Below are 23568 nucleotides of genomic sequence, written 5' to 3' on the forward strand. Positions count from 1 at the left end.
TCATCAAAAACAATATTATCAATGTACACGTGCGTTGCAACACACTCAAATTAGATACATTAAACACGGTCAATTATCACTATTATCATTAATATTATGATTTCTCATTCGTCATGGACTAAAATTATCATTCAGGTCTTAAATAAACTTTGATATATTTGTCAAGACATGGTAAACAGAAACAGGATAGTTGTTATAAAGAACTGTATGATGTAAAGCAAATTTGGAATTCAGGTTGATGCACATAGAGATAGAAACGTAATTCAAAACCTAAAAAAGAAGACAATTTCTAAAAAGAGTATTTTAATTTAATCCTCGTTATTGCCAAGAAAACAAGTATTCATTTTATTTCCGCCAATTTCACCGATTCATATCCATAATTTATAATTCACCATGATAATCAATTAATAAAAACACGCTAGACAAATTTAAACATCTGATTTGTAACGCCATAAGTTATATCTGCCAATCACCAACAAAAGCCCGAGTAACAAACCCAAAAACTGTCACATCCGTAATATATGAGAGCATTTACAAATTCTACTAAACTTCCATTTTCATCTACCAACCACATCAAAATGGTTTCATTTTTTTTCTAATAATTATTAATATTTATGAACGCTCTCTTAAATATCGTTACCAGTTTTGTTTGAGGATTTCTGGCAACAACAGGGCGTTACAGAAATAAAATCCAATATTTCTGGAATATTAACTAACCACACAAATAAGTTACGTTACTCAAAAAAAAACAATCCCGGCCACATAGAAGACAAATAAACTGAGAATCCTCTGAATGCTGTTGAGAAAATCTAAAAAAGCTTTTAAGCATAGAATTTATTTAAACCATTACAAATAAACTTTGTGTCATGTGGGTTTCTTGTGTCAGATAAAGAAGCTTTGGCTTTTAAGTCGTCCAATACAATCGTGGTAGGATTTCAACGTTGGTCTTCACTGTTGACTCAGATTCTGACTTTCACTTAACTTCAAGTTTTTGATAGCGTGTTGTGCTTGTACTACGTTAAAATGCTGCAGCATATCCTTCAGCGTTTTATCGTCCACCAAATCACTGACAATTTTATGCGATACATTATTACCCATGATATTAAAATGAAATTGCGATGTGTGGTATTTAATGAACTGATTTCCTCAGTACATAGGAGAGGAAATATTTATGGTATGACAGTTTATTGACTGCATCCCGTCAAATATGGCCTTATCTGGATACAGGTCTCTTATCGTGACTGATACCATAATTATTTGATAAAATTTGAATCATTTAAGATTAGATTGATTAGATGAACTGATAAATATTCATGGAGTACCAACTTTGTCATACTCGGATTTTCTACGAGAATAATTATAAAATGGTCTTGTCGTCGATCGATCAAATGTTTGGGTTCTGGATCCACCAAAAATTCAACAGATCTTAAACCTTTTAATACATCCTGGAGGGGGATATTTAATACATAAATATATTTTGAGATCGAGCGGTATTCTGGGTATTCTAGCCGTTAAAAGGTTACTGATTCATATTTGCTCCGTTCACGAAGGTTCTCGAACGAGATTTTACATTATGCTGTCTGAAATTCAGGGAAATTAATGGTTAAATGGTTCATTATTAAAATTTAACAAAATTGAATATTCAATGCAATATGTAATAATGCGATTCTAATGGTCATACATCCGGATCCCGACGGCACTGTAGTGGCACTATAGCGGCACTATGGCGGCACTGTCGTGGCACTGTCGTGGCACTGTCGCGGCACTATGGCGGCATTCTGGCGGCACTGTCGCGGCACTCTGGCGGCACAGTGCCAACTTTCAATCAAATTCTTTCAAAAGCATAAGACAATCATTATACCTTCATTATCTTTTCACGATAACCACGGTGTCATAAAAGCACTACCCTTTATTTACTAGCTTTGTCAAAGCCTTGTGATTTGCAATCCTTATGATTTTGAAAGAACATGATTGAAAGTTGGCACTATGCCGCCAGAGTGCCGCCAGAGTGCCGCCAGAGTGCCGCCAGAGTGCCACGACAGTGACGTCGGGATCCGGATGTATGACCATTCTAATAATAAACCATACAAGAAACCTGCTGGTCAAGGGGAAGATATAATTATATGTCAGTGATATCATAAGGACTATCCAACACACAGCAGCAATTTGAACTGCATGCAGTTTTAGTTTTTATGCATTCTAACTATTATATATTCCATAATCTATACTTTCACCGCATCAAAAATACGGACAATATGTTTGGGGTCAGCCTGTATATTATTGGGATACAATGTATAGTTTATTTATATATTGCCTCAAACTGTATTTTATGGAGAAATTTATATTAGCTACTATGCATATGTTCAAGTATTTCATAAATTAATAAAGAAGTTTTATGTTTTAACATCTAAGTTATTTGATATGTTCTACTTGGTTGTAGACTTATCAGATCTTTAGAATGTTTATTGTTAAATACTTGTGTTAAATTCGATAACAATAATAATACCGCCTAGTTAGATTAGAGTTTAGACATGACTGTCACAGAACCAATCAACCGATCAGTCTACCAACCAGCTAATTGATTACTTGTCTGATGATGGAACGCACCTGCTTGCTTGACTCGTTCTCTCAGCAGCCCTGACCACACCCACACATTCCAATCGATTACGAAGCAGGGTGAAGGCCTCGGATTGGGGCAGTAGCATAAGAATACCTGAACAAAAGATATAATTTTATATCTTTAAATGTCTGTGTAGAAAAATTATGATTTAGAATAATGGATAAAACATTCTTATTTGATTTCAAAAATATCTTCTACCCCGAAATATCTCTCACCTGCAAGACTACGGAAGAGTTCAGGGTTGGTGTCCGGTTGAACGAGTTCCAGTCGAAGCGCAGAAAATACCGGACTTTCCAACAGTTGAACGAGTTTGTCAAGTCCGGACAAGGTCATCTCTGTCATCTGAGAAAAGACAGTGCACATTTTAGAACCCTTCCATACTAAATCATGGGGATATAAAACCGGAGTCCGGAAAATCAGGAGTTTTTGGAGAAAACAATATCGGTGGAGGATTCCTTGTCTCCAAACTAACCTCATATTCTCCCAGAGCATGTATGACGTCACTATGACGTCACTTGCATGCTGATAAGAACTAACCTCATATTCTCCCAGCGCGTGTATGACGTCACTTGCATGCTGATAAGAGTGAGCTATCATACACAGAGCGATTGTTGAGACTGGGTCGTGGCACCAAGTTGTGTAAAGGGTGCTGAAAACTGCTCTTCCGTCTGTAGACCCTTTCTTACTGAGAGAGTAATGGAGTTAATGTGGATAAATACTTCCTTTAATTGAAAAGAGCATTTTCTCTTGCGACTTGCAGTCGTTTATACCGAGTTATCAGACATTTCCTCAGAAACATAAATACTTCCGTTAACGATTTGGATATAAGTGGCGACTGGCGGGGTTAACTATATTTGTTTTTACACGTGACAGCGATTCTGATGCTGGAAACTGATTGGTTAGTCGCTGTCACGTGTCAGGACAAATATGGTTCACTTCTCCGCTAGTATTCAGAACTACGGAGTTTTAATAATATGCGAGAGTAATGTGTTTCTTGTGGTAATGGTATGTTATCAAAAAAACAAGTGCAGAATTCTAAGTTGTGTGTCATAGTTTTGTGCAGAACATGTTATTAATTTTATGATTAACCTGATTTCCCAGACAAATTAGTACAGCACAGTCTTTGACTACTAGAAATACGTCTAGAAACCACCCCCTCAACGAAAGTCCCACAAATATAAAACATCACTTAATCTACTTGAGGACACGTCAATACAAAATCTTTTTCACTGGGCTAACTATTTGAGCTGTACTACATTTCGAACAACACTAACAGCCCTCGCACGTTTAACACCACACTAAAAAACCATCTCACTCCATATCTTCGCTAGATCCCTCGATTGGGCGAGCTACAATCTCCAGGGGGGACCTGCTCTCCAGCTCTACAGCTCCTTTATCTTTCTGCAGTATCCCACCACTTTTAGAGTTCGAGTTAGAGTTCAAGTTAGAGTTTCCTTTTCCCGGAGGAGATTTGCTGAACTTATTTCCAGGTTTTGGAGCCGGAGTTTGTCCATCTTTGAGACGAGCAGACTGGTCATTCGTTGAAATGGGATCTCTACAACGAAACTCGTTAAATTTCTCGTAGATAGATATATCTATATTCTACATATCAAGTATTTATTCCACACTCCACATTCATGTAATATTAGGATTGGGAATCAAAATGAATACACAGCTGATAGAGGAGCGTATGATTCAATACAGCTATGTGAATTGTGATTTTCCCGCCTCCGATTCTCACTTACGTGCCAATCTCCTACTCACATGGCTCCCTTCTACCTCCCCAAGCAAGACTAACCTCCCCAAGCAAGACTAACCTCCCCAAGCAAGACTAACCTCCCCAAGCAAGACTAACCTCCCCAAGCAAGACTAACCTCCCCAAGCAAGACTAACCTCCCCAAGCATGACTAACCTCCCCAAGCATGACTAAACTCCCATACAAGTTCCTAACAATACCCAACCTGGTACGTGACTTAGTGATGTTCTCTGTAGACTGTACCTACCCGAGTTTGGGGTTGTTGCGCTGAGATTTAAGGGTATCCCTGAGTGGGGCGAGGTTGGGGGAGGTGAGTAGGATCCAGTTCAGGTACTGGACTAAGAGAGCTGTGAACACGATGTCAGTCTCCTCCACCAGGAGTCGAGCTAGCGTACAGAACACCTGGATTACAAGTCAGATTAGTACGGGAATAGGAGTATTAGTACGGGAAATAGGAGGATTAATTTGGAGAATAGGAGGATTAATTTAGAGTACAAGAGGACCTTTATTACTGTTGTTGTTAAATGCTGTGCTTCAATCTTACAATACGGGTTAGCGGTTCCATGGCTGATTTGACACAAAATATTGTCTCCATTTACAGTACCTTTTCACTATCCACATGGGTACAGAGAGTCTGTATTATAAAGGAGCACCGTCTGTCTAGCAGTTTCTCATCGTCCTTGAACTTTGCTATCAGGCTTCGTAGAAAGTTCTCAAAGTTGGTCTTGTCTTGATCACTGTTTTGCATACACCTGTATTGTTGAGGGTTGGTTTGATGATGACGAGCTCACTATATCGAGCTGATGTTACGTTGTTAATATCCCGAGCTAATTAACAAAGACAGTTATAATTCTAAGGGAATAATGAAACAATAATCCACATTACAACGCTTGAACTGAATCCCATTGTTTGTCATGTAAATCAATTGTCTTTCCAGTTAACAACAGAATACTATTGTTACCACTAACATGAGCCTGCATTATAGGGGAATGGCTAGTATTTACATAATAGCTTAGATGCGTAAAGTGGCTCACTGAGAGGAAATGGCCAGAAAGTGGCTCACGTAATTTGAATGATCCCTTAGTTACCTAGTAATATTACTAACATTGCAGCGAGGAGCTGTATGGACAGTTAGTACCTAGTAATATTACTAACATTGCAGCGAGGAGCTGTATGGACAGTTAGTACCTAGTAATACTACTAACATTGCAGCGAGGAGCTGTATAGACAGTTAGTACCTAGTAATACTACTAACATTGCAGCGAGGAGCTGTATAGACAGTTAGTACCTAGTAATACTACTAACATTGCAGCGAGGAGCTGTATAGACAGTTAGTACCTAGTAATACTACTAACATTGCAGCGAGGAGCTGTATGGACAGTTAGTACCTAGTAATATTACTAACATTGCAGCGAGGAGCTGTATGGACAGTTAGTACCTAGTAATATTACTAACATTGCAGCGAGGAGCTGTATGGACAGTTAGTACCTAGTAATACTACTAACATTGCAGCGAGGAGCTGTATAGACAGTTAGTACCTAGTAATACTACTAACATTGCAGCGAGGAGGATCTGAGTTTTTTCGATGCCCATGCCGTGATCAAGCGTGCTAACTCATACTACGTATGGGACCGCAACGACAGACATGGCATCCACTTATATCACGAGGTGCAAAGGGTAGTGGCACATGAACTTGTTAACTGCGTTGGCAAGTTATGTGGATCTGAACAGAGACGTCACAGGAACTGTGAGTGGCTCTATCACCACAAGCCTAACAGTCTCTCCAGATATAACCGAAGCTGAGCGCTTTACAAATCATTGATACCATTCTGATTAAAAAATACGATTCAATTTTTTCTCAACTTCCAGTCCACCTTTAACAGATCGTTACCAAGATAGATCATATAATGAAATGATCTGATTGGTGGAATTTTTCTCATTATCTGATAAGCTCATCCATTATCAGTATCTCTTATCACCCGATCGCAGACAAAACATCTTACTCTACAAATCTGTATCATCCTAAATCAATGAGATTTCATAACTCTATACAACATTCAAAATTCACATACAAATCTATAAATATTCAAGTGCGTTCTCTTCAGTATTACTCAAGTTCAGTGCGATAGTCCCTTATTACGTAAACACTACAAACAAATCAAATACAAATAACACCTCACAAAACTACACAACACAAAAGCAACCACTTTATTCGATTTCTATTTTTTAGCCAAATCAGTTATTTAAATCATACTGATAAGGCCCTAGATAAGGACACTTTATTTCACTTAATTATCCGATTTTAGCTTAAAATAATATAATTTACTTTTAAATCATATCAAGATTCTGTAGCATACAGGACCTCCGGTTCTCGTGAAAGAATCTGATTTGAACTATAATTTTATATACTATCAGTATCATAATCATAATATTTAGTTATAAATGGAACCCACTGTTACATCTGAAAACAAAGTCAAGATCAAATGTTCAAGCTGCAGCGGCTGGTGTTACTCTATTAGAAATATTCGCACATGCTCATGGTGTCAAAGTAATGTCCATGTCAAATGTTTTAAGGATAATTTAGGCTGTACGAGTTGCTGTGAAAGTATCATTCCTGGATTTCACGCAACCTACTATGAAATCTATGACGACTACAGTAAACTTAATAGTGACATATTTAATCCGTACGATCAGAATAGTCGATTTAATCTTATTGGCGACGCCATGACCAACGAAGAGCATCAAGATTCAACTTGGAGCAATATTTCATCTTTCCTAACTAGTTGTCAGTATAAACAACAACGTAACGTGAAAAAATCTACCTGCTCTCAACTTAAAACATTTTCTATGAACATAAGATCCCTTATTAAGAATATAGATCAACTACGTGATGATATTGAGACTTATGATAAGTATGATATATTGTGTTTTAACGAAACTAATTGCACTTTAGGGAAATTACCGAACGGAATAAACGACGTTACCTTAGATGGATTTCATGAACCATTTATCCAGGATCCAATTCGCCCATCTGGAAAAGGTGGGGGGCTAGCCACTTATGTACACAAACGTGTAGTCGATTATGATAAAATTGATATTTTCACTCCAAACCCTGAACCAACTAATACTAGTGGCGAATTCCAATTTATCAAGCTCCATCAGTGCAAAGGATACAACAGAACGAAAATAATTGGCAATGTTTACCGTTCTCCCGCTAGGAGACCTGAAGCGTTTCTAGAAATTTTCAAAAATACGCTGCACAACCTAGGGAGACACACCCGTAAACATATGACGCTTCATGGAGATTTCAACCTTGATTTACTGAAGCACAGCAGCGACCAAGCATGTCAGAACATTATAGATATTGCGTCCTCTTACGGTTTTATTCAAATTGTATCACGCCCAACTCGCCTAACGGACCATAGTGCCACGCTTATTGACCACATCTACACAAACAATCTTGAGGATACAATAAGCTGTAACGTCTTAACGACAGATATGTCTGATCACTTAGCAATAGTCACTACAATAAATCTTGATAACACGCCAACCAGCAGCTACCGCTCTGCGTCTAACTCACAAAATGTATCTCAAACTGAAACACGTAGATTTAACGACACCAACAATCAAAAATTCAGAGACTTAATTACAGATGAAAGTTGGTCAGAAATTTTTAACAATACCAATGATGCCAACGAACAGTTCAATAATTTAAATACGGCTTATAATAAGATTTACGAGTCTGCCTATCCCACAAAAAGACAATCACGAAGACAAAATGAACGTGTTAATCCGAAACCATGGATGCTGCCCTGGCTCGAAGAAGCTATAGAACGTAAAAATGAGTCATATTATGATTTTGTTAAGGAACCATCTGATAGTAACCGTATTAAATATGACCGTCTGAAGAAGTTTTGTAATAAACACATCGATAAAGCTAAAAACAAGCACTTCAAAAAATTTTTTGAGCAAAACAAAGAAAATTCTAAGAAGCAGTGGCAAATGATAAACAGTCTTCTTAATAGGAAAAAATCTAAACCTACTTCAATTAAACTGACTGACGAAGACGGCTCAATCAGCACTCCGGCAGCTGTAGCAGAAAAATTTAACGATTACTTCTCAAACATCGCTCCTAAAATTAAGTCTGAAATTAGTAGTAGGACCACTTTTGATCCTGGTGGAACCCATAGCACACTTCGCAACGCCACTCCAAGTAGTATTTATTTAAAGCCAGTCACTGCCACAGAAATTCAGGACGTCATAAACCTGCTTAAGAATAAAGCCACACTAGACACTAAAATTGAACCTCTAAAAATCGCTAACAGCTGTCCCAGTTTTACTAGTGTACTAGCCCACGTTGTCAACAGTTCTTTTGAACAGGGGATCTTTCCACAGGCTTTGAAAGAAGCGAAGGTGGTCCCAATTCACAAAGGTGGATCTAAATCTGACATAAAAAATTACAGACCAATATCTCTTCTTGCTTCTTTCTCTAAAGTATTTGAAAAGCTAATGCATAACCGAGTTATAAGTTTTTTAGATAAATACAGCATACTATGTGAAAACCAATACGGTTTTCGCCCGGGTAGGTCTTGTGAACATGCTCTTCTCAACGCAAAAGACACCATTCTTAATTCAATGTCTAAAAAGCAGGTAACTTTACTTCTTTTAATCGACTTCAGCAAAGCTTTCGACCTTGTGGATCATTCCATACTCTTGCGCAAGCTGGACCATTACGGTATAAGGGGTCAAGCCTTAAACTGGTTTAAGTCATATCTCACTAACAGGAAACAGTTTGTATCAATTGGCACGTCAAAATCTTCAACCAACCAAATTTTATACGGCGTGCCTCAAGGGTCAATATTAGGACCTTTACTTTTTATAATCTACATAAACGACCTGCCTCAAATATCAGGTATAGCCAATTTCATTATGTACGCAGATGATGCCAACATCTTCCTGATAGGAGAAAATCTTAATGAAGTTTACGATAAACTAAATACTCTTAGCGATGCTTTAGTTAAGTGGGTAGATAATAATGGTTTAGCTCTCAACCTTAAGAAAACAAATTATATGATCTTCTCTCGACAAAGAAATCTTAATTATCGTGATGTGGCAATTTCTGGTGTCACAATTGAGAGAAAAACAGAAGCCCGTTTTTTAGGAGTTATAATAGATGATAAACTAAACTGGTCCCATCATATTTCTGCCATGAAAATGAAAATGTCCAGATACATAGGAGTCATGTACAAACTTAAAAAATATCTGCCTCTCGAAGCACGTCTTCAAATTTATCAAAGTTTTGTGCAGTCACACCTTAATTATTGCAGCCTTGTATGGGGTTTTGCTGCCAAGTCTCATATTGAATCGCTTTTTGTAAAACAGAAAATGGGCCTTCGAGCAGTATTACCTGGTTTCGTCAATTACTGGTACAAGGACGGTATCCCCCCAGCAAGTACCAAGTCTGGCTTTTATTCACATAAAATATTGACAGTACACAGTATCATTGTAAAGAACGCACTCATTTTAATGCATAAATTGAAAAACTTTCCTCATCTAGTACCATTGTCTCTCAAGAAAACAATTCCCAAAAGCGCACCATTATTTAATACTAACCTGGATTCTATTCTCACTACACAATGGTCAGAAAAGTATGGTCAACACCCTTACAACAACTCAGTATTTTTTAAAGGTCCATTATTAGCAATAAACCGATATAATGTTGCAGCAACTTCCCCGCCTAGTCTATTTAACCTGAACATTTACAAAACTTGTATAAAAACTATGCTCATCGATCAGCAAAATGAAAACATCGAAGACGATTGGCCTAATTTCATGTTATATTGTATAACAGGACTAAGAAAATCAAAGCGTAACATAAACCAAAATGCCGATAATAACCTTGTCTCTACATCTTAGATTATATGCACACACTTATGCATCACTCAATAAACGTCGCATATCTCATCAATTACACTGCCAACATAGGACATTCTTTTTTATCGCCGCGATTTCAAATCAAGTTACAAATTCTACAAATTTTGAAGTGCTCAGTCTTGTTTTACTTTTCTTATCTTTACCTATTAACCATTGGAAAATAAAACTTTAAATTATAAACCTTCATTGCATACTTTACCGGTAGAGTCTAAATTGAATAGTTTGAGATTTCCTTTACATTTTATATTTATGCATGTGCCCCACGGGGATGAATTTCTTATTACCATTGATATTATATATATTTTTTTGAGTAAACATTGGCTGGTACCACGGGCCAGTCCCCAACAAAAAAAAAAAAAAAAAAAAAAAAGCTGTATGGACAGTTAGTACCTAGTAATACTACTAACATTGCAGCGAGGAGCTGTATAGACAGTTAGTACCTAGTAATACTACTAACATTGCAGCGAGGAGCTGTATGGACAGTTAGTACCTAGTAATATTACTAACATTGCAGCGAGGAGCTGTATGGACAGTTAGTACCTAGTAATACTACTAACATTGCAGCGAGGAGCTGTATGGACAGTTAGTACCTAGTAATACTACTAACATTGCAGCGAGGAGCTGTATGGACAGTTAGTACCTAGTAATACTACTAACATTGCAGCGAGGAGCTGTATGGACAGTTAGTACCTAGTAATACTACTAACATTGCAGCGAGGAGCTGTATGGACAGTTAGTACCTAGTAATACTACTAACATTGCAGCGAGGAGCTGTATGGACAGTTAGTACCTAGTAATACTACTAACATTGCAGCGAGGAGCTGTATGGACAGTTAGTACCTAGTAATACTACTAACATTGCAGCGAGGAGCTGTATGGACAGTTAGTACCTAGTAATACTACTAACATTGCAGCGAGGAGCTGTATGGACAGTTAGTACCTAGTAATACTACTAACATTGCAGCGAGGAGCTGTATGGACAGTTAGTACCTAGTAATATTACTAACATTGCAGCGAGGAGCTGTATAGACAGTTAGTACCTAGTAATACTACTAACATTGCAGCGAGGAGCTGTATGGACAGTTAGTACCTAGTAATACTACTAACATTGCAGCGAGGAGCTGTATGGACAGTTAGTACCTAGTAATACTACTAACATTGCAGCGAGGAGCTGTATGGACAGTTAGTACCTAGTAATACTACTAACATTGCAGCGAGGAGCTGTATGGACAGTTAGTACCTAGTAATATTACTAACATTGCAGCGAGGAGCTGTATGGACAGTTAGTACCTAGTAATACTACTAACATTGCAGCGAGGAGCTGTATGGACAGTTAGTACCTAGTAATACTACTAACATTGCAGCGAGGAGCTGTATGGACAGTTAGTACCTAGTAATACTACTAACATTGCAGCGAGGAGCTGTATGGACAGTTAGTACCTAGTAATACTACTAACATTGCAGCGAGGAGCTGTATAGACAGTTAGTACCTAGTAATATTACTAACATTGCAGCGAGGAGCTGTATGGACAGCACTACCTAGTAATACTACTAACATTGCAGCGAGGAGCTGTATGGACAGTTAGTACCTAGTAATACTACTAACATTGCAGCGAGGAGCTGTATAGACAGTTAGTACCTAGTAATATTACTAACATTGCAGCGAGGAGCTGTATGGACAGTTAGTACCTAGTAATACTACTAACATTGCAGCGAGGAGCTGTATAGACAGTTAGTACCTAGTAATATTACTAACATTGCAGCGAGGAGCTGTATGGACAGTTAGTACCTAGTAATACTACTAACATTGCAGCGAGGAGCTGTATAGACAGTTAGTACCTAGTAATATTACTAACATTGCAGCGAGGAGCTGTATGGACAGCACCACAACACCATCACACGGATCTGAAACAGTCCGGATAACAGCCGGAAATATGTCCTGGTGTTGAGAGTTGATCTTGTTGGGGACGTGGGAGTGGAGGGTCCGGACCCATTGTAACACTGCTATCTTGGTGGTGACAGAGATCTGGGAGGGCGAGGTGTACTCTCTACCTGAGGAGAGAGGAGATAAGTCAGAGCTTATCAAATAGATAGAGCTTATCTAACAGGTGTAAAATGTACATAATAGGTTTATCTAATACATAGTACAATGTACATATTAGATTATTTAATACATAGTACAATGTACATATTAGATTATATAAGTACATGCTAGCTTATCTAATACATGGTACATACTCAGATAATATGATAACATGCTACCATAAATCATGTTATCATTCGTCCGGAGGTAAGGCAACATTTAAGAAGTATTATAGATGCGTGATAGATGTGTGAAACCCTGCCACAGAAAGGACGAATCTTACAATTGATTTTTGGCGCCTCTATTCACAATATCGTCTTATTTTAAAAGTATGGTAGCTTTATTTGCGCCCATCAGTTGATGAGAGGGGCTAGTTGATGGGAAAATATATAACCAATATATTATAACCAGTATATATATATAACTAATGTTCAGCAGGATGGCGCCCATCTTAAATTTTATATTATATATGTATATCTTCTGAATAATATTTGAATATTTAAATGCAATATTTATTTAAGTATGTATTTAAATATCAAATCATATTTTTCGCGACAACTTTGACACTTTCGTAATTAATAAAATAAATATTCATCTTAAGTGCTTGATAATTTAAAAGCTTGGGACGCATCAAAGTCATGAATCGAGGATTATATGTATGCGGGGTTAAAACTTCAACCATAACGAGAAGATCAGTTAGCCGAGCGATGAGAGGGGCTAGTTACTGGGAAAATATATAACCATTTTATAATTCACAAGGCATAATATCATCTGAATAATATTTAACTATTCAAATGCAAAATATTAAATAAATCCAACCATATTATTCGTGACAACTTTGACACTTTCGTAATTAATAAAATACATATTCATCTTAAGTGCTTGATAATTTAAAAGCTTGGGACGAATCTAAGTCATGAATCGAGGATTATATGTATGCGGGGTTCAAACTTCAATCACGACGAGAAGATCAGTTAGCCGAGCGATGAGAGGGGCTAGTTACTGGGAAAATATATAACCATTTTAAAATCCACAAGGGATAATATTAATATCATCTGAATAATATTATACTATTCAAATGCAAAATTTCTAAATATTAAATAAATCCAACCATTTTATTGGTGACAACTTTGACACTTTCGTAATTTGTAAGATAAATATTCATCTTAAATGCTTGATAATTTAAAAGCTTGCGCGGAAGCCCAGTCATAATTCGATTATATGAGTGGTTCAAACTTCAAACATCATGAGAACTGCGATGATAACAAACGTCTAGTAACGTCAACGAACTGTGCAGAATAACTGCTAGATATAAATGAATGATTCCTAGATGTACACTGTACAAACGGTACAGAAAGAGAGGGTTAACAATACCTGTTGAGTCTTTGTAGACGGTAGAAGGCACTACATGAGCCAGGAGCACACTCAACATATCCGTTATATCCATGTTCTCCAGCGTACCTGCCACAAAACGAGTCAGTATAAAGTTAGTATCGAAACTTAGAGACTTGTTCCTGTACCTAATGTTTAAAAAAGTTAGAAAACTCAACGGTTCGAAACAGCATACGATTTTCGTTGATTAAGTTTACTGGATTGAGCGAATGAATCTCAGGACTACATGGCAACATGTGGGTAAACATAATGGTCATGTGCCATTGACCCTATAAAGACCTTATTCCCCCCTAATTCATGTTGTGGAAACACAAAGTGATGCTTAAAATATTTGTTAAACTGGATCATGAGAGCTCCAAACTATGTGTTATTATATAGTGTATTTTTGACTTTTGGAGTAATTTTGTGAATTTTATGAACCATTCCTGCATAATTTATTACCTTGTCGGTGCATTATCCACTTTAATCCGGTTAAATTATTATATTTGATCTTATTTCTTTTTCGTACAAATTGTAGTGAAGTTAATTTTTTTTACGTGTTTTGACTTTTGGGTCTTATTTATGATTTTTTTTATAATTATCTTATTTATTTCATTGATGTATTTTGTCACGACGGGTTCGTTAGTGTTCCCTCCGACTATTTAAGTTTAATTCCAGTTTAATTCCAGTTTAATTCCAGTTTATATTAATATTGACACAATTAAAACTAGTACGTATAGAAAGTGAAAGATTACCTGGAGTTTCAGTAAGGAGGGAGATAGTATAGAAAGTGAAAGATTACCTGAAGTTTCAGTAAGGAGGGAGAGGAGCTTGTCTTTAGTCCGGACAGCGGTTTCAAATATATCAGTCTTACTATGCTGATCTGATAAACACGGTAACACTGCGAAGATTGGGTATTTTTATTGTGTGAAGGCAAAACGTGGGAGACGAGACAGCGTAGAGCACAACCAAGGCTCGACCGGGACCGCTTTTTTTGGACAGAATCGGGACGGAAAAAAGTGCTGAGACCGGGACTAAAACCGGACCCGGGACTAAGCCGGGACTGGGACTAAGCCAGGACCGGGATTAATGCCGGACCGGGATTTTGGCTAACAAAAATTTTACTAGGCATGATAATTCAGTACAAAACCAGTAAAATGATATCCAGTCCCATTTAATTGATTGCTCTTAGTGAGTTGATGTTATTTACAATTCACTATAATTCATTATATAGTGGATTTAAAAGAATACATTATTTAAGGGCTTTGGTTTATGTTGAAACTGTATTCTAGTTTAGTAGCTTGGTTCCGCTCGTTAACAGATATTTAAGCAGTGTATGCGATTTCCAGAATATTCTACGTTTTAATTTGTTGCGTCATAACATAACAAATTAAAAGTATAAATATTTTAAGCATAAATACTTAAAAACACTGCCATCGTGGTATAACTACCTAATTACCTAATTAAATTAACCGTTAGGGCGTTAGTGTAAATTATAATATGATATAATACTGTAGCTCGTGTAGTTTATCAGACTAGCGTACGGTTAATTAGGCCGATTAGGGGAGTATGCCGGGATTCCGGTCAAGCCTTGCGCACACCCAATCAAAACAATATTTCAAAACAATATTTATATTTCAGACAACAGAACTGTTAACCTGTACAGTTCTTGTTTACAGTTACTAGAAACAGTTTAATACTAATTAAATTGTTATCATAATGTACAGAAGTTTACAACACGATGCCAACTTTGAATCGTAAAATTTCATCCGATTTGAATCAGACTTTAATTTACCTGCGTTCAGTATTCCAGCACTGTAAAACGTTAAGTTTGCCCCATCCAGCTCGAGGAACCTAAGCAATAATGTTTGATAAATTAGAACTTGATTCTGGTGAAACGATAATCAGATTGTCCAGCAGTTTAAAATCCAAACCGGCCAACGAGAAGAATTATGTTCGTTATTTTATTTTTGTATGTTACTTTTTATTTATTATTTATTATAACCTGAGTATCCATATTAGGGCAATAAGTTGAGTGGAGCTGTTTGCACTCTTACTGTGCCCCAGCAAAACTACTATCATTGCCTTGAAGTTGGTCCCAACACTTTTACGATTTATCTCCATCAGGAAATCGTTAAGTACCTGTGGATGTAAGAAACCTACAATTGTCAATTTTAAACGGGTTTTGAATTTTTAAGTAGAGCTAATTCATAAAACGCTCGCGTTGGTGCAACGTATTGTGTACTATACTGATTTGATTAACTTCAAGCGGGTCATTTTACGATTATTTTACATTGCATCAAAGTTCCTTTGCCTGGATCTAACCTGTTGAGTCATGGCGCGGATCTAACCTGTTGAGTCATGGCGCGGATCTAACCTGTTGAGTCATGGCGCGGATCTAACCTGTTGAGTCATGGCGCGGATCTAACCTGTTGAGTCATGGCGCGGATCTAACCTGTTGAGTCATGGCGCGGATCTAACCTGTTGAGTCATGGCGCGGATCTAACCTGTTGAGTCATGGCGCGGATCTAACCTGTTGAGTCATGGCGCGGATCTAACCTGTTGAGTCATGGCGCGGATCTAACCTGTTGAGTCATGGCGCGGATCTAACCTGTTGAGTCATGGCGCGGATCTAACCTGTTGAGTCATGGCGCGGATCTAACCTGTTGAGTCATGGCGCGGATCTAACCTGTTGAGTCATGGCGCGGATCTAACCTGTTGAGTCATGGCGCGGATCTAACCTGTTGAGTCATGGCGCGGATCTAACCTGTTGAGTCATGGCGCGGATCTAACCTGTTGAGTCATGGCGCGGATCTAACCTGTTGAGTCATGGCGCGGATCTAACCTGTTGAGTCATGGCGCGGATCTAACCTGTTGAGTCATGGCGCGGATCTAACCTGTTGAGTCATGGCGCGGATCTAACCTGTTGAGTCATGGCGCGGATCTAACCTGTTGAGTCATGGCGCGGATCTAACCTGTTGAGTCATGGCGCGGATCTAACCTGTTGAGTCATGGCGCGGATCTAACCTGTTGAGTCATGGCGCGGATCTAACCTGTTGAGTCATGGCGCGGATCTAACCTGTTGAGTCATGGCGCGGATCTAACCTGTTGAGTCATGGCGCGGATCTAACCTGTTGAGTCATGGCGCGGATCTAACCTGTTGAGTCATGGCGCGGATCTAACCTGTTGAGTCATGGCGCGGATCTAACCTGTTGAGTCATGGCGCGGATCTAACCTGTTGAGTCATGGCGCGGATCTAACCTGTTGAGTCATGGCGCGGATCTAACCTGTTGAGTCATGGCGCGGATCTAACCTGTTGAGTCATGGCGCGGATCTAACCTGTTGAGTCATGGCGCGGATCTAACCTGTTGAGTCATGGCGCGGATCTCGTCCTTCTGATCACCCAGAATGATAAACAGACCGTCAAGCAGCATTGGGAGATGAGAAACCAGGTCAATGTCAGGAACGGAACAGAGGAGCTGGATCCAGCTCACTAGGTACTGACGAACGTTGTCGTTGTTTGTGTAGATACGTTCCCTTACCTGGTGTTATGGGTGTGAATTACTAATTAATTAATTAATTAATTACCGGTGGTGATCAGAGTATTCATGCTTAAACTCAAAGTTTTTGTTTCCTTGAAAAGTATCGATTTCCCGGAATACTTGCGATCATCGGCACGTATTTCTCATCGGCACGTATTTACAGAGCACTTTTTTGGATTTTTTTCTTCTTGATTGAGAGCTCGTGCTATCATTTAGCGAAACAATCAATGTTATTAGTATTATATTAGACATCAATTATATTTATAAAGCCGACGATATATAATACAAATCTAGTCAATCCAGATCGTTGCCATTTTAATTGATCTATTGAACATGGATTCTATATTTCTTTACCACTAAAATATAATACTTATGCTTCTCGATTTCTTAGTTTATGTACGTTGCTTGCTTTTAGTACAGCACTTAAATCAGGTAGATGCCATTTTAATTGATCTTTTGTTGCAATATTTCTTCTTCTCGAAAATATTTTTGTGCCTTAAATTTTCTTTGTTTTTCAACCTTTGTTTTATCACGATCTTATCGGTAAGATTGTCAGTAGTTACTCCAGTAGCAGGGAGAGATGCGGAGTGTTAAAATATCTCGCTCTTACTTTGTAACAAAATCTGTTATTAAGTTCACTGTTATTGTATTGGATAACATTGCTTTTCTATTTTATTTGCATGTAGTATAACTCATTCTCATTATATCTTCAGATAGTTATATCTCAAGCAATGGCCTCCCTCGGCCATGTTAATGTAAATCCCTCGGACGAAACACTGGATAATCAGTTTTTGCCAAACCCACACTGGTTAGTCACGAATGCTAGGACGATGATGAAAGGAGCAACCTCTAGCTCTCCGCCAGAGCTTCCATTTTTTGAAAATTTGATGTTTACAACCGGACCCTTGAAGTTAACAAATCAAACTGTGGAAACGGACAATAATCTGCCATTAGATGTTACAGATTTAACAAAGCAAATTTTGGAAACAGACAGCAATCTAGTAGATCATATAATTGGAGGTTTAGCTGTGATGCTGACTATTATTGGACTCCTGGGTAACATAACGTCTTTTTTACACTTCTGGAAAAAACGAAAGAAGTCTCCTGATTTGCTCTATTCGATCATTTCTGTGGTCGACGGATTGACATCGGCAATAACCTTTCCTGTTATAACGTCTCTCCTAAGCTCAAGATCTCCGATGCTATTCAAGATCCATGTTTTCTGCATCTCATGGCCAATTCTATACTCTCTTCTAATGAGGGTTTCCATGGTAGTAGTGCTACTTATTTCTGTCTCAAGGACCTTCGCCATCATATTGCCGTTAAAAGCAAAAAGTCTCCGAGATCAATTCGGCAAAATGGCCGTTGGGGTCATTGGATATACCATCTTGCTGTTGATAATTGATATATCGTTCAATGCCACGACGTTGATCCAAGCAAGTTATTTGAAAGCCATTTCATCGTGTGCAATTGTTCCAGTGGATGAAAGCTACATGTCATGGACCACCATGACTTCGGCTCTACGCATCTACTGGCTTTCTATCGACCTGGAGCTAATCTTGCCATGTGTGGTCGTCTTTGTAAGCTTCTTGGTGAGCGCAGGGTCTCTGCTGACAAGAAAACCTATGCAGAATAACGATGAGAAGAAGTTCAGAAGGGTCTCCATCACCATCGCGCTCTTCACAGCACTGTTCCTGGTTTGTTATCTGCCTTACTTTATGTTGCTTGCAACTCACATTGTAAGCACTTTTCGTGTTATTAAAGTAAATAAATCTATCCACCGCTATGGATTTTTGGTGGCCACGTTTCTTCTACCTCTGCTAAATTCGGCTGCAAATCCCTGTCTTTACATAATGAGGATGCCTCGGTACCGGAAGTGGCTAGGAAGTGCTCAGTGGCCGGAATCATCCAGCAGAGTTACAGAGACGCTCTGGAGAAAGGTGAGAACAGGGGTGAAGGTTTCTGATGCTTTTTCAGCAAAATAATGGAATGCATCCCTGCTTTGGAAACGAATGGAACCGATAATCCACAGTTATCATAAAAGGACTGTCTTCTGTCAATCAACCTTATTTTGTGAGGACGAATTTTGACGTCTTTAATATATATATTATATTGTGTATTTTGAATTTATCAGAACAAGGACCATGCCTAATGCAGTCACAGCAATTTACATAATTATTCCGTGATTCGAGGAATCAAGTTCTCACGTAGATTAAAGAAAATGATAACCGTTGAGTGGGCCAAGTATTGGCACCTTATAAATATTATAAATTAATTAAAATAATTGAACATAATGGTTATATCTGATAAGACATAATAGTGTCGTATCAAAATTCAGTTCAGTTGATTTGTTGAATCTTTTCCTTCAAAGGTTCTTTTCAAATTCTTTCTGACAATTTATCAAATTTAGCAATTTACCAACAGCTATGTATATTATATAGTTTATGTCATATCTTAACCTAAGTCTACACACTACATTTCCTTTGATATAAGAACACATCTTTTTTGTATGACAAGAAATGCGCCGCTTTTCTTTTGTGGATGACCGCTCAATTTCCCGATCCATGATGGCGTATTTTATCATATTCCATACAACCTGGGGACCCCAGGCTTTAATGTTTATACTTTATAAGCATGCAGATATGTTGGAGTGATAGGCCAAGCACCGCCGAGTTAATTCCATATTGAATTTGAAAATCGTATACATTTCACACTAACCATATGTTTATTGTTTATGCAACCTGATATGACACGGATCTGTGCAAAATGGTAATACTATAATACTAACTCGAAATGATATGCTATCAATTAGTGCCTAGTTGGATACGTACATGGTAAAATTAACGATTTAATTGATCGGTTCAGCGCCGCGCGCCAATAATAATTTAATTAAGATTTCAGAATAAATAAATAAGACGACATAGAATGATTTTTAAATCTTATTAAATTGTTAACTCATTGGTATTGCAAATTAATTGTATTTATATAGCCGCTGACAAAGTTGCTAAACAGTTAGGAAGTGGTAAAGTCTACAAAAAGATTATGTTAACCAAAGATGAGAAACCTGTCACTCAAACAGTATCCCTTATAAATTCATGTGTGCTGCAAAACGAAACAACACCCAGAATATTTGATAAAGATGTAACGGATCAAATAACGGACAACGATAACAATGAACTTGTAGACCTCACAATCGGGGGTATGTCTACCTTGCTGATTACGATAGGAGTCATCGGTAACATCCCCTTTTTCTTTCATTTCTGGAAAATACGAAACAAGACGATTCACGATTTGCTTTATATGACCATTTCTGTGCTCCACGGTTTGACATCGGCAATAACATTTCCTGTCATAGTGTCTCTCCTAAACTCGAGATCTCCAATACTATTCCAAATTTCTACCTTTTGCACCTCATGGCCAGTCCTTTTCTCTCTCCTTATGAGAGTTTCTATGGTCGTGGTTATGCTTATTTCTTGCTCAAGAACGTTTGCCATTGTATTGCCATTAAAAGTGCCAAGAATTCTCGAAGATTATTCCAAGAAAACGGTTCACGGAGTTCTAGGATATGCCGCCCTGCTGTTGACGATAGATGTGATTTGTTTCTACACCGGGGTTATTCAAGCAAAATATTTTGCAATAACTTCAGCATGCGAAGTTATAAGTCCAGCTGTTGAGCTAACATGTGAATGGAGCAAAGTAACGCCGGCTTTTTGGGCTTATTGGTTCATCTATCAATTGGAGCTTATTTTGCCATGTGTAATTGTGTTTGCTAGCTTTTTGGTGAGCACAAGTCTACTGCTTAGAAGAAAAAATGTGCTCGAAGATGATGAAAAGACCTTTAGAAGAGTGTCCATCACCATAGCTATCTTTACAGCTTTGTTTCTGGTTTGTTATTTGCCTTGCTTTCTGCTGCAAGTAACATACTTCGTAAGTATGTTCCATCCTATTGATGTAGGCAAAGGTTTCAGCCGTTACCTACATTTGTTATCACAATTCCTTCTACCCCTTCTGAATTCGGCTGCAAATCCCTGTATTTACTTCTTTAGAATGCCTCGATACCGAAAATGGCTAGCAAAATCGTTCAGAGGTGAAAGGGAAATCCCACGGCAAAGATAGTGAAAAACTCCGGAATAAAGGTGGAAAAAGGATGAGACTGATGAAGTAAACTTCCTCACCCGGTTCTTTTTCAGAACACTGATTTAATGTGTCCATGCTTTGGGACGTGCTCGTACGTGGTGATGAGACCCACAAATTTATAGGAAGACAAGATTGAACTCAGGAAATGTTTACTTTTTATTTATGACTATTTGAGTGGTTATTGAGGTCTTATCAAGCCATGTGTAACAGTGGGTAAAAATGGGCGTTTTAAAAAACTCAAAAATCTTGTTTATATTTAGTTCTTTTGAACATATTGAATACTTATTTACTATTATTTTTGATAGCAATTAAAAAGGTACGAACCAATGAGACGAATAGATCGACATCAAATATGTTGGACTCAGTGACAATGTCCTTAACCAGTCGGTCCAGTAACTCGGCGCCGTTCTTAACGTGCGTGTCTGGGTCACATATCAGCTTACTTACGCCGTCGAATATCTGGGATAGTTTACAATAGTTAATATCTTGGATGTTACTTACTTTAGGTTACTTTGCTTGGATGTTTGGGTAAAAGTAACAGGATGCACCGATAATTATAACTGTGAGATCTGAATTATAATTCAGAGTTCCATGACGTTTTGATCATAAACGTGTTTAAAAAATTAAACTTGTTGAAGAAAATAAGGAAATGCTAACCTCTTTGAAGAAGAGTAACATGGAAGCTCGGCCTACTTTAGCGATATTGTACATGCTCTCACATCCAAAGTACCTAACCCTGCAGTCAACATCGACAAATGACTTTAACACTGGTGGGACCTGGACAATTTTATAGTTAGCTTTTAATAAAACTTATTTACAAATTGGTTTAAAACGTTATAAAGGTTAGGATTTCCATGCTGTATTTATAAAGGGCGTAGTATCATTTCCAAAACACGATAATTATCTCAACCATTTAAGTTTGGAATCATAACCTAGAATAAGGATTAAGGAACAGAAGTGCTCAAAATGCATTTTTTCGGAAAGGTTAGTCTAGAAATTGCCATTTAATTCAAAAATCTTTTCAAGTATTCTTGCCTTAACCTGGTAGCTACTGTAGATGGGGAACAAGTGACAGGATTAAGTAGGACTTTTGGGTTTTGACTTAACAAAATATCAGGTTGAAGATTTATCAACATCGCGCGTCGTGCGCGCAAAGTAACGTAGTGAGTGACTTTAGCAAAGTGCTTTCATAACAAATCAACTTTAAAGTTGTTAATGTCATTATTCTAAAAACGAGCGTCCGCGCATTTGGCTATGGTAGATCAGAATACTGCTCAACTTACAATTTCACTGACGAAAAGACCGATATCTTTGCCGAGAGCAATAGCAGCAGCAGCAACACCAATCAGACCTCCTTTCTTCGCATTGGGGTTTTGGGAAAGCACAAAGTTGTTGACCAACATATCGATCACTTTCCTGACCTGGGAACGAACGAGTGTTAATTGGATTGAATTAAATTGACAACTTCCGCCTTTCTGTTTGTTCAAACATGAGGCAAAAAGGCGAAATAATAAGACAGGCGTTCAGTTGTGCTATGAGGCGAATTGTGTCGCATGTAGTGACGCATCCGCACAAAATAAGAATTATTGTTATTACGTGATAAAAAGTAAAAAGGAAAGTGTAATTTGACCTGTTTGATATCGTTCTTAGCAACGAGCTCTCTGACAATACGCTCAACTTCTAACGCGGCCATCTTTCTTTTCTCATACACCCTGAAATAGCTTAGCTAAGGTATATACATTCCTTTTACAGTTATTATTTTACAATGGTCGTAAAATACTGGCCTCTAAATTTCGAACATTTAGTGTAATCATATTGTTATTTAGTGTAATTATATTGTTATTTATTGTAATTATTTTGTTATTTAGTATAATGTATATTGTATATGTATAATGTACATTGTTATTTAGAGCTTGGGTACAGTAACTGGTAAAACTTATGTCTCTTAAAACTCGCTGCCAGTGTTTAGGTTTAAAATACATTTTTCTATCTATCTATTATAATGTTGTCCATTATTCAAGTTGAATAATACAAGACAGTTCGAACAGGAATTTTAAGTCTAGTAGGAGACAATAGTCGGTTTGTTGTAAATACAAATCTTAATGATGAGATTGATCAGAATGGG

General features: G+C 37.8%; 2 protein-coding genes across 2 annotated transcripts in view; one reads left to right on the forward strand and one right to left on the reverse strand.

Annotated features, from left to right (window-relative positions):
* The window catches only part of LOC134817975 (protein VAC14 homolog), a 24131-nt gene continuing 563 nt past the window's right edge, over positions 1-23568 (reverse strand). Inside the window, exons 3-18 of the mRNA XM_063827380.1 lie at positions 23074-23155; positions 22727-22864; positions 22101-22220; positions 21768-21902; positions 17130-17306; positions 15770-15906; positions 15560-15618; positions 14567-14665; positions 13768-13854; positions 12167-12362; positions 4981-5128; positions 4624-4778; positions 3158-3305; positions 2836-2962; positions 2608-2713; positions 1-1066 (exon numbers count right to left, since the gene is read on the reverse strand). Coding sequence (XP_063683450.1) covers positions 949-1066; positions 2608-2713; positions 2836-2962; positions 3158-3305; positions 4624-4778; positions 4981-5128; positions 12167-12362; positions 13768-13854; positions 14567-14665; positions 15560-15618; positions 15770-15906; positions 17130-17306; positions 21768-21902; positions 22101-22220; positions 22727-22864; positions 23074-23155 — 2032 coding nt within the window. The 3' untranslated portion in view covers positions 1-948. The remainder of the gene's footprint in view (positions 1067-2607; positions 2714-2835; positions 2963-3157; positions 3306-4623; positions 4779-4980; positions 5129-12166; positions 12363-13767; positions 13855-14566; positions 14666-15559; positions 15619-15769; positions 15907-17129; positions 17307-21767; positions 21903-22100; positions 22221-22726; positions 22865-23073; positions 23156-23568) is intronic.
* LOC134818046 (uncharacterized) lies at positions 17954-21504 on the forward strand. The gene is made up of 4 exons (XM_063827457.1): positions 17954-19282; positions 20319-20505; positions 20869-21267; positions 21497-21504. Exons 1-4 carry the CDS (start codon positions 18038-18040, stop codon positions 21502-21504), a joined length of 1839 nt encoding a protein of 612 aa, XP_063683527.1. The 5' UTR covers positions 17954-18037.

The sequence above is a fragment of the Bolinopsis microptera genome, chromosome 7 (assembly GCF_026151205.1).
Source record: "Bolinopsis microptera isolate Bmic1 chromosome 7, MBARI_Bmic_1.0, whole genome shotgun sequence".
NCBI classification, from domain to species: Eukaryota; Metazoa; Ctenophora; class Tentaculata; order Lobata; family Bolinopsidae; genus Bolinopsis; species Bolinopsis microptera.

Excerpts from the sequence above, each read along its gene's own strand:
- LOC134818046 (XM_063827457.1), top strand. The coding sequence starts at position 18,038 with ATGGCCTCCCTCGGCCATGTTAATGTAAATCCCTCGGACGAAACACTG. Across the intron at positions 19,283-20,318 it reads AGGTTTCTGATGCTTTTTCA|TTAGGAAGTGGTAAAGTCTA; the intron begins GCAAAATAATGG and ends GTTGCTAAACAG. Across the intron at positions 20,506-20,868 it reads TGTAGACCTCACAATCGGGG|GATATGCCGCCCTGCTGTTG; the intron begins GTATGTCTACCT and ends ACGGAGTTCTAG.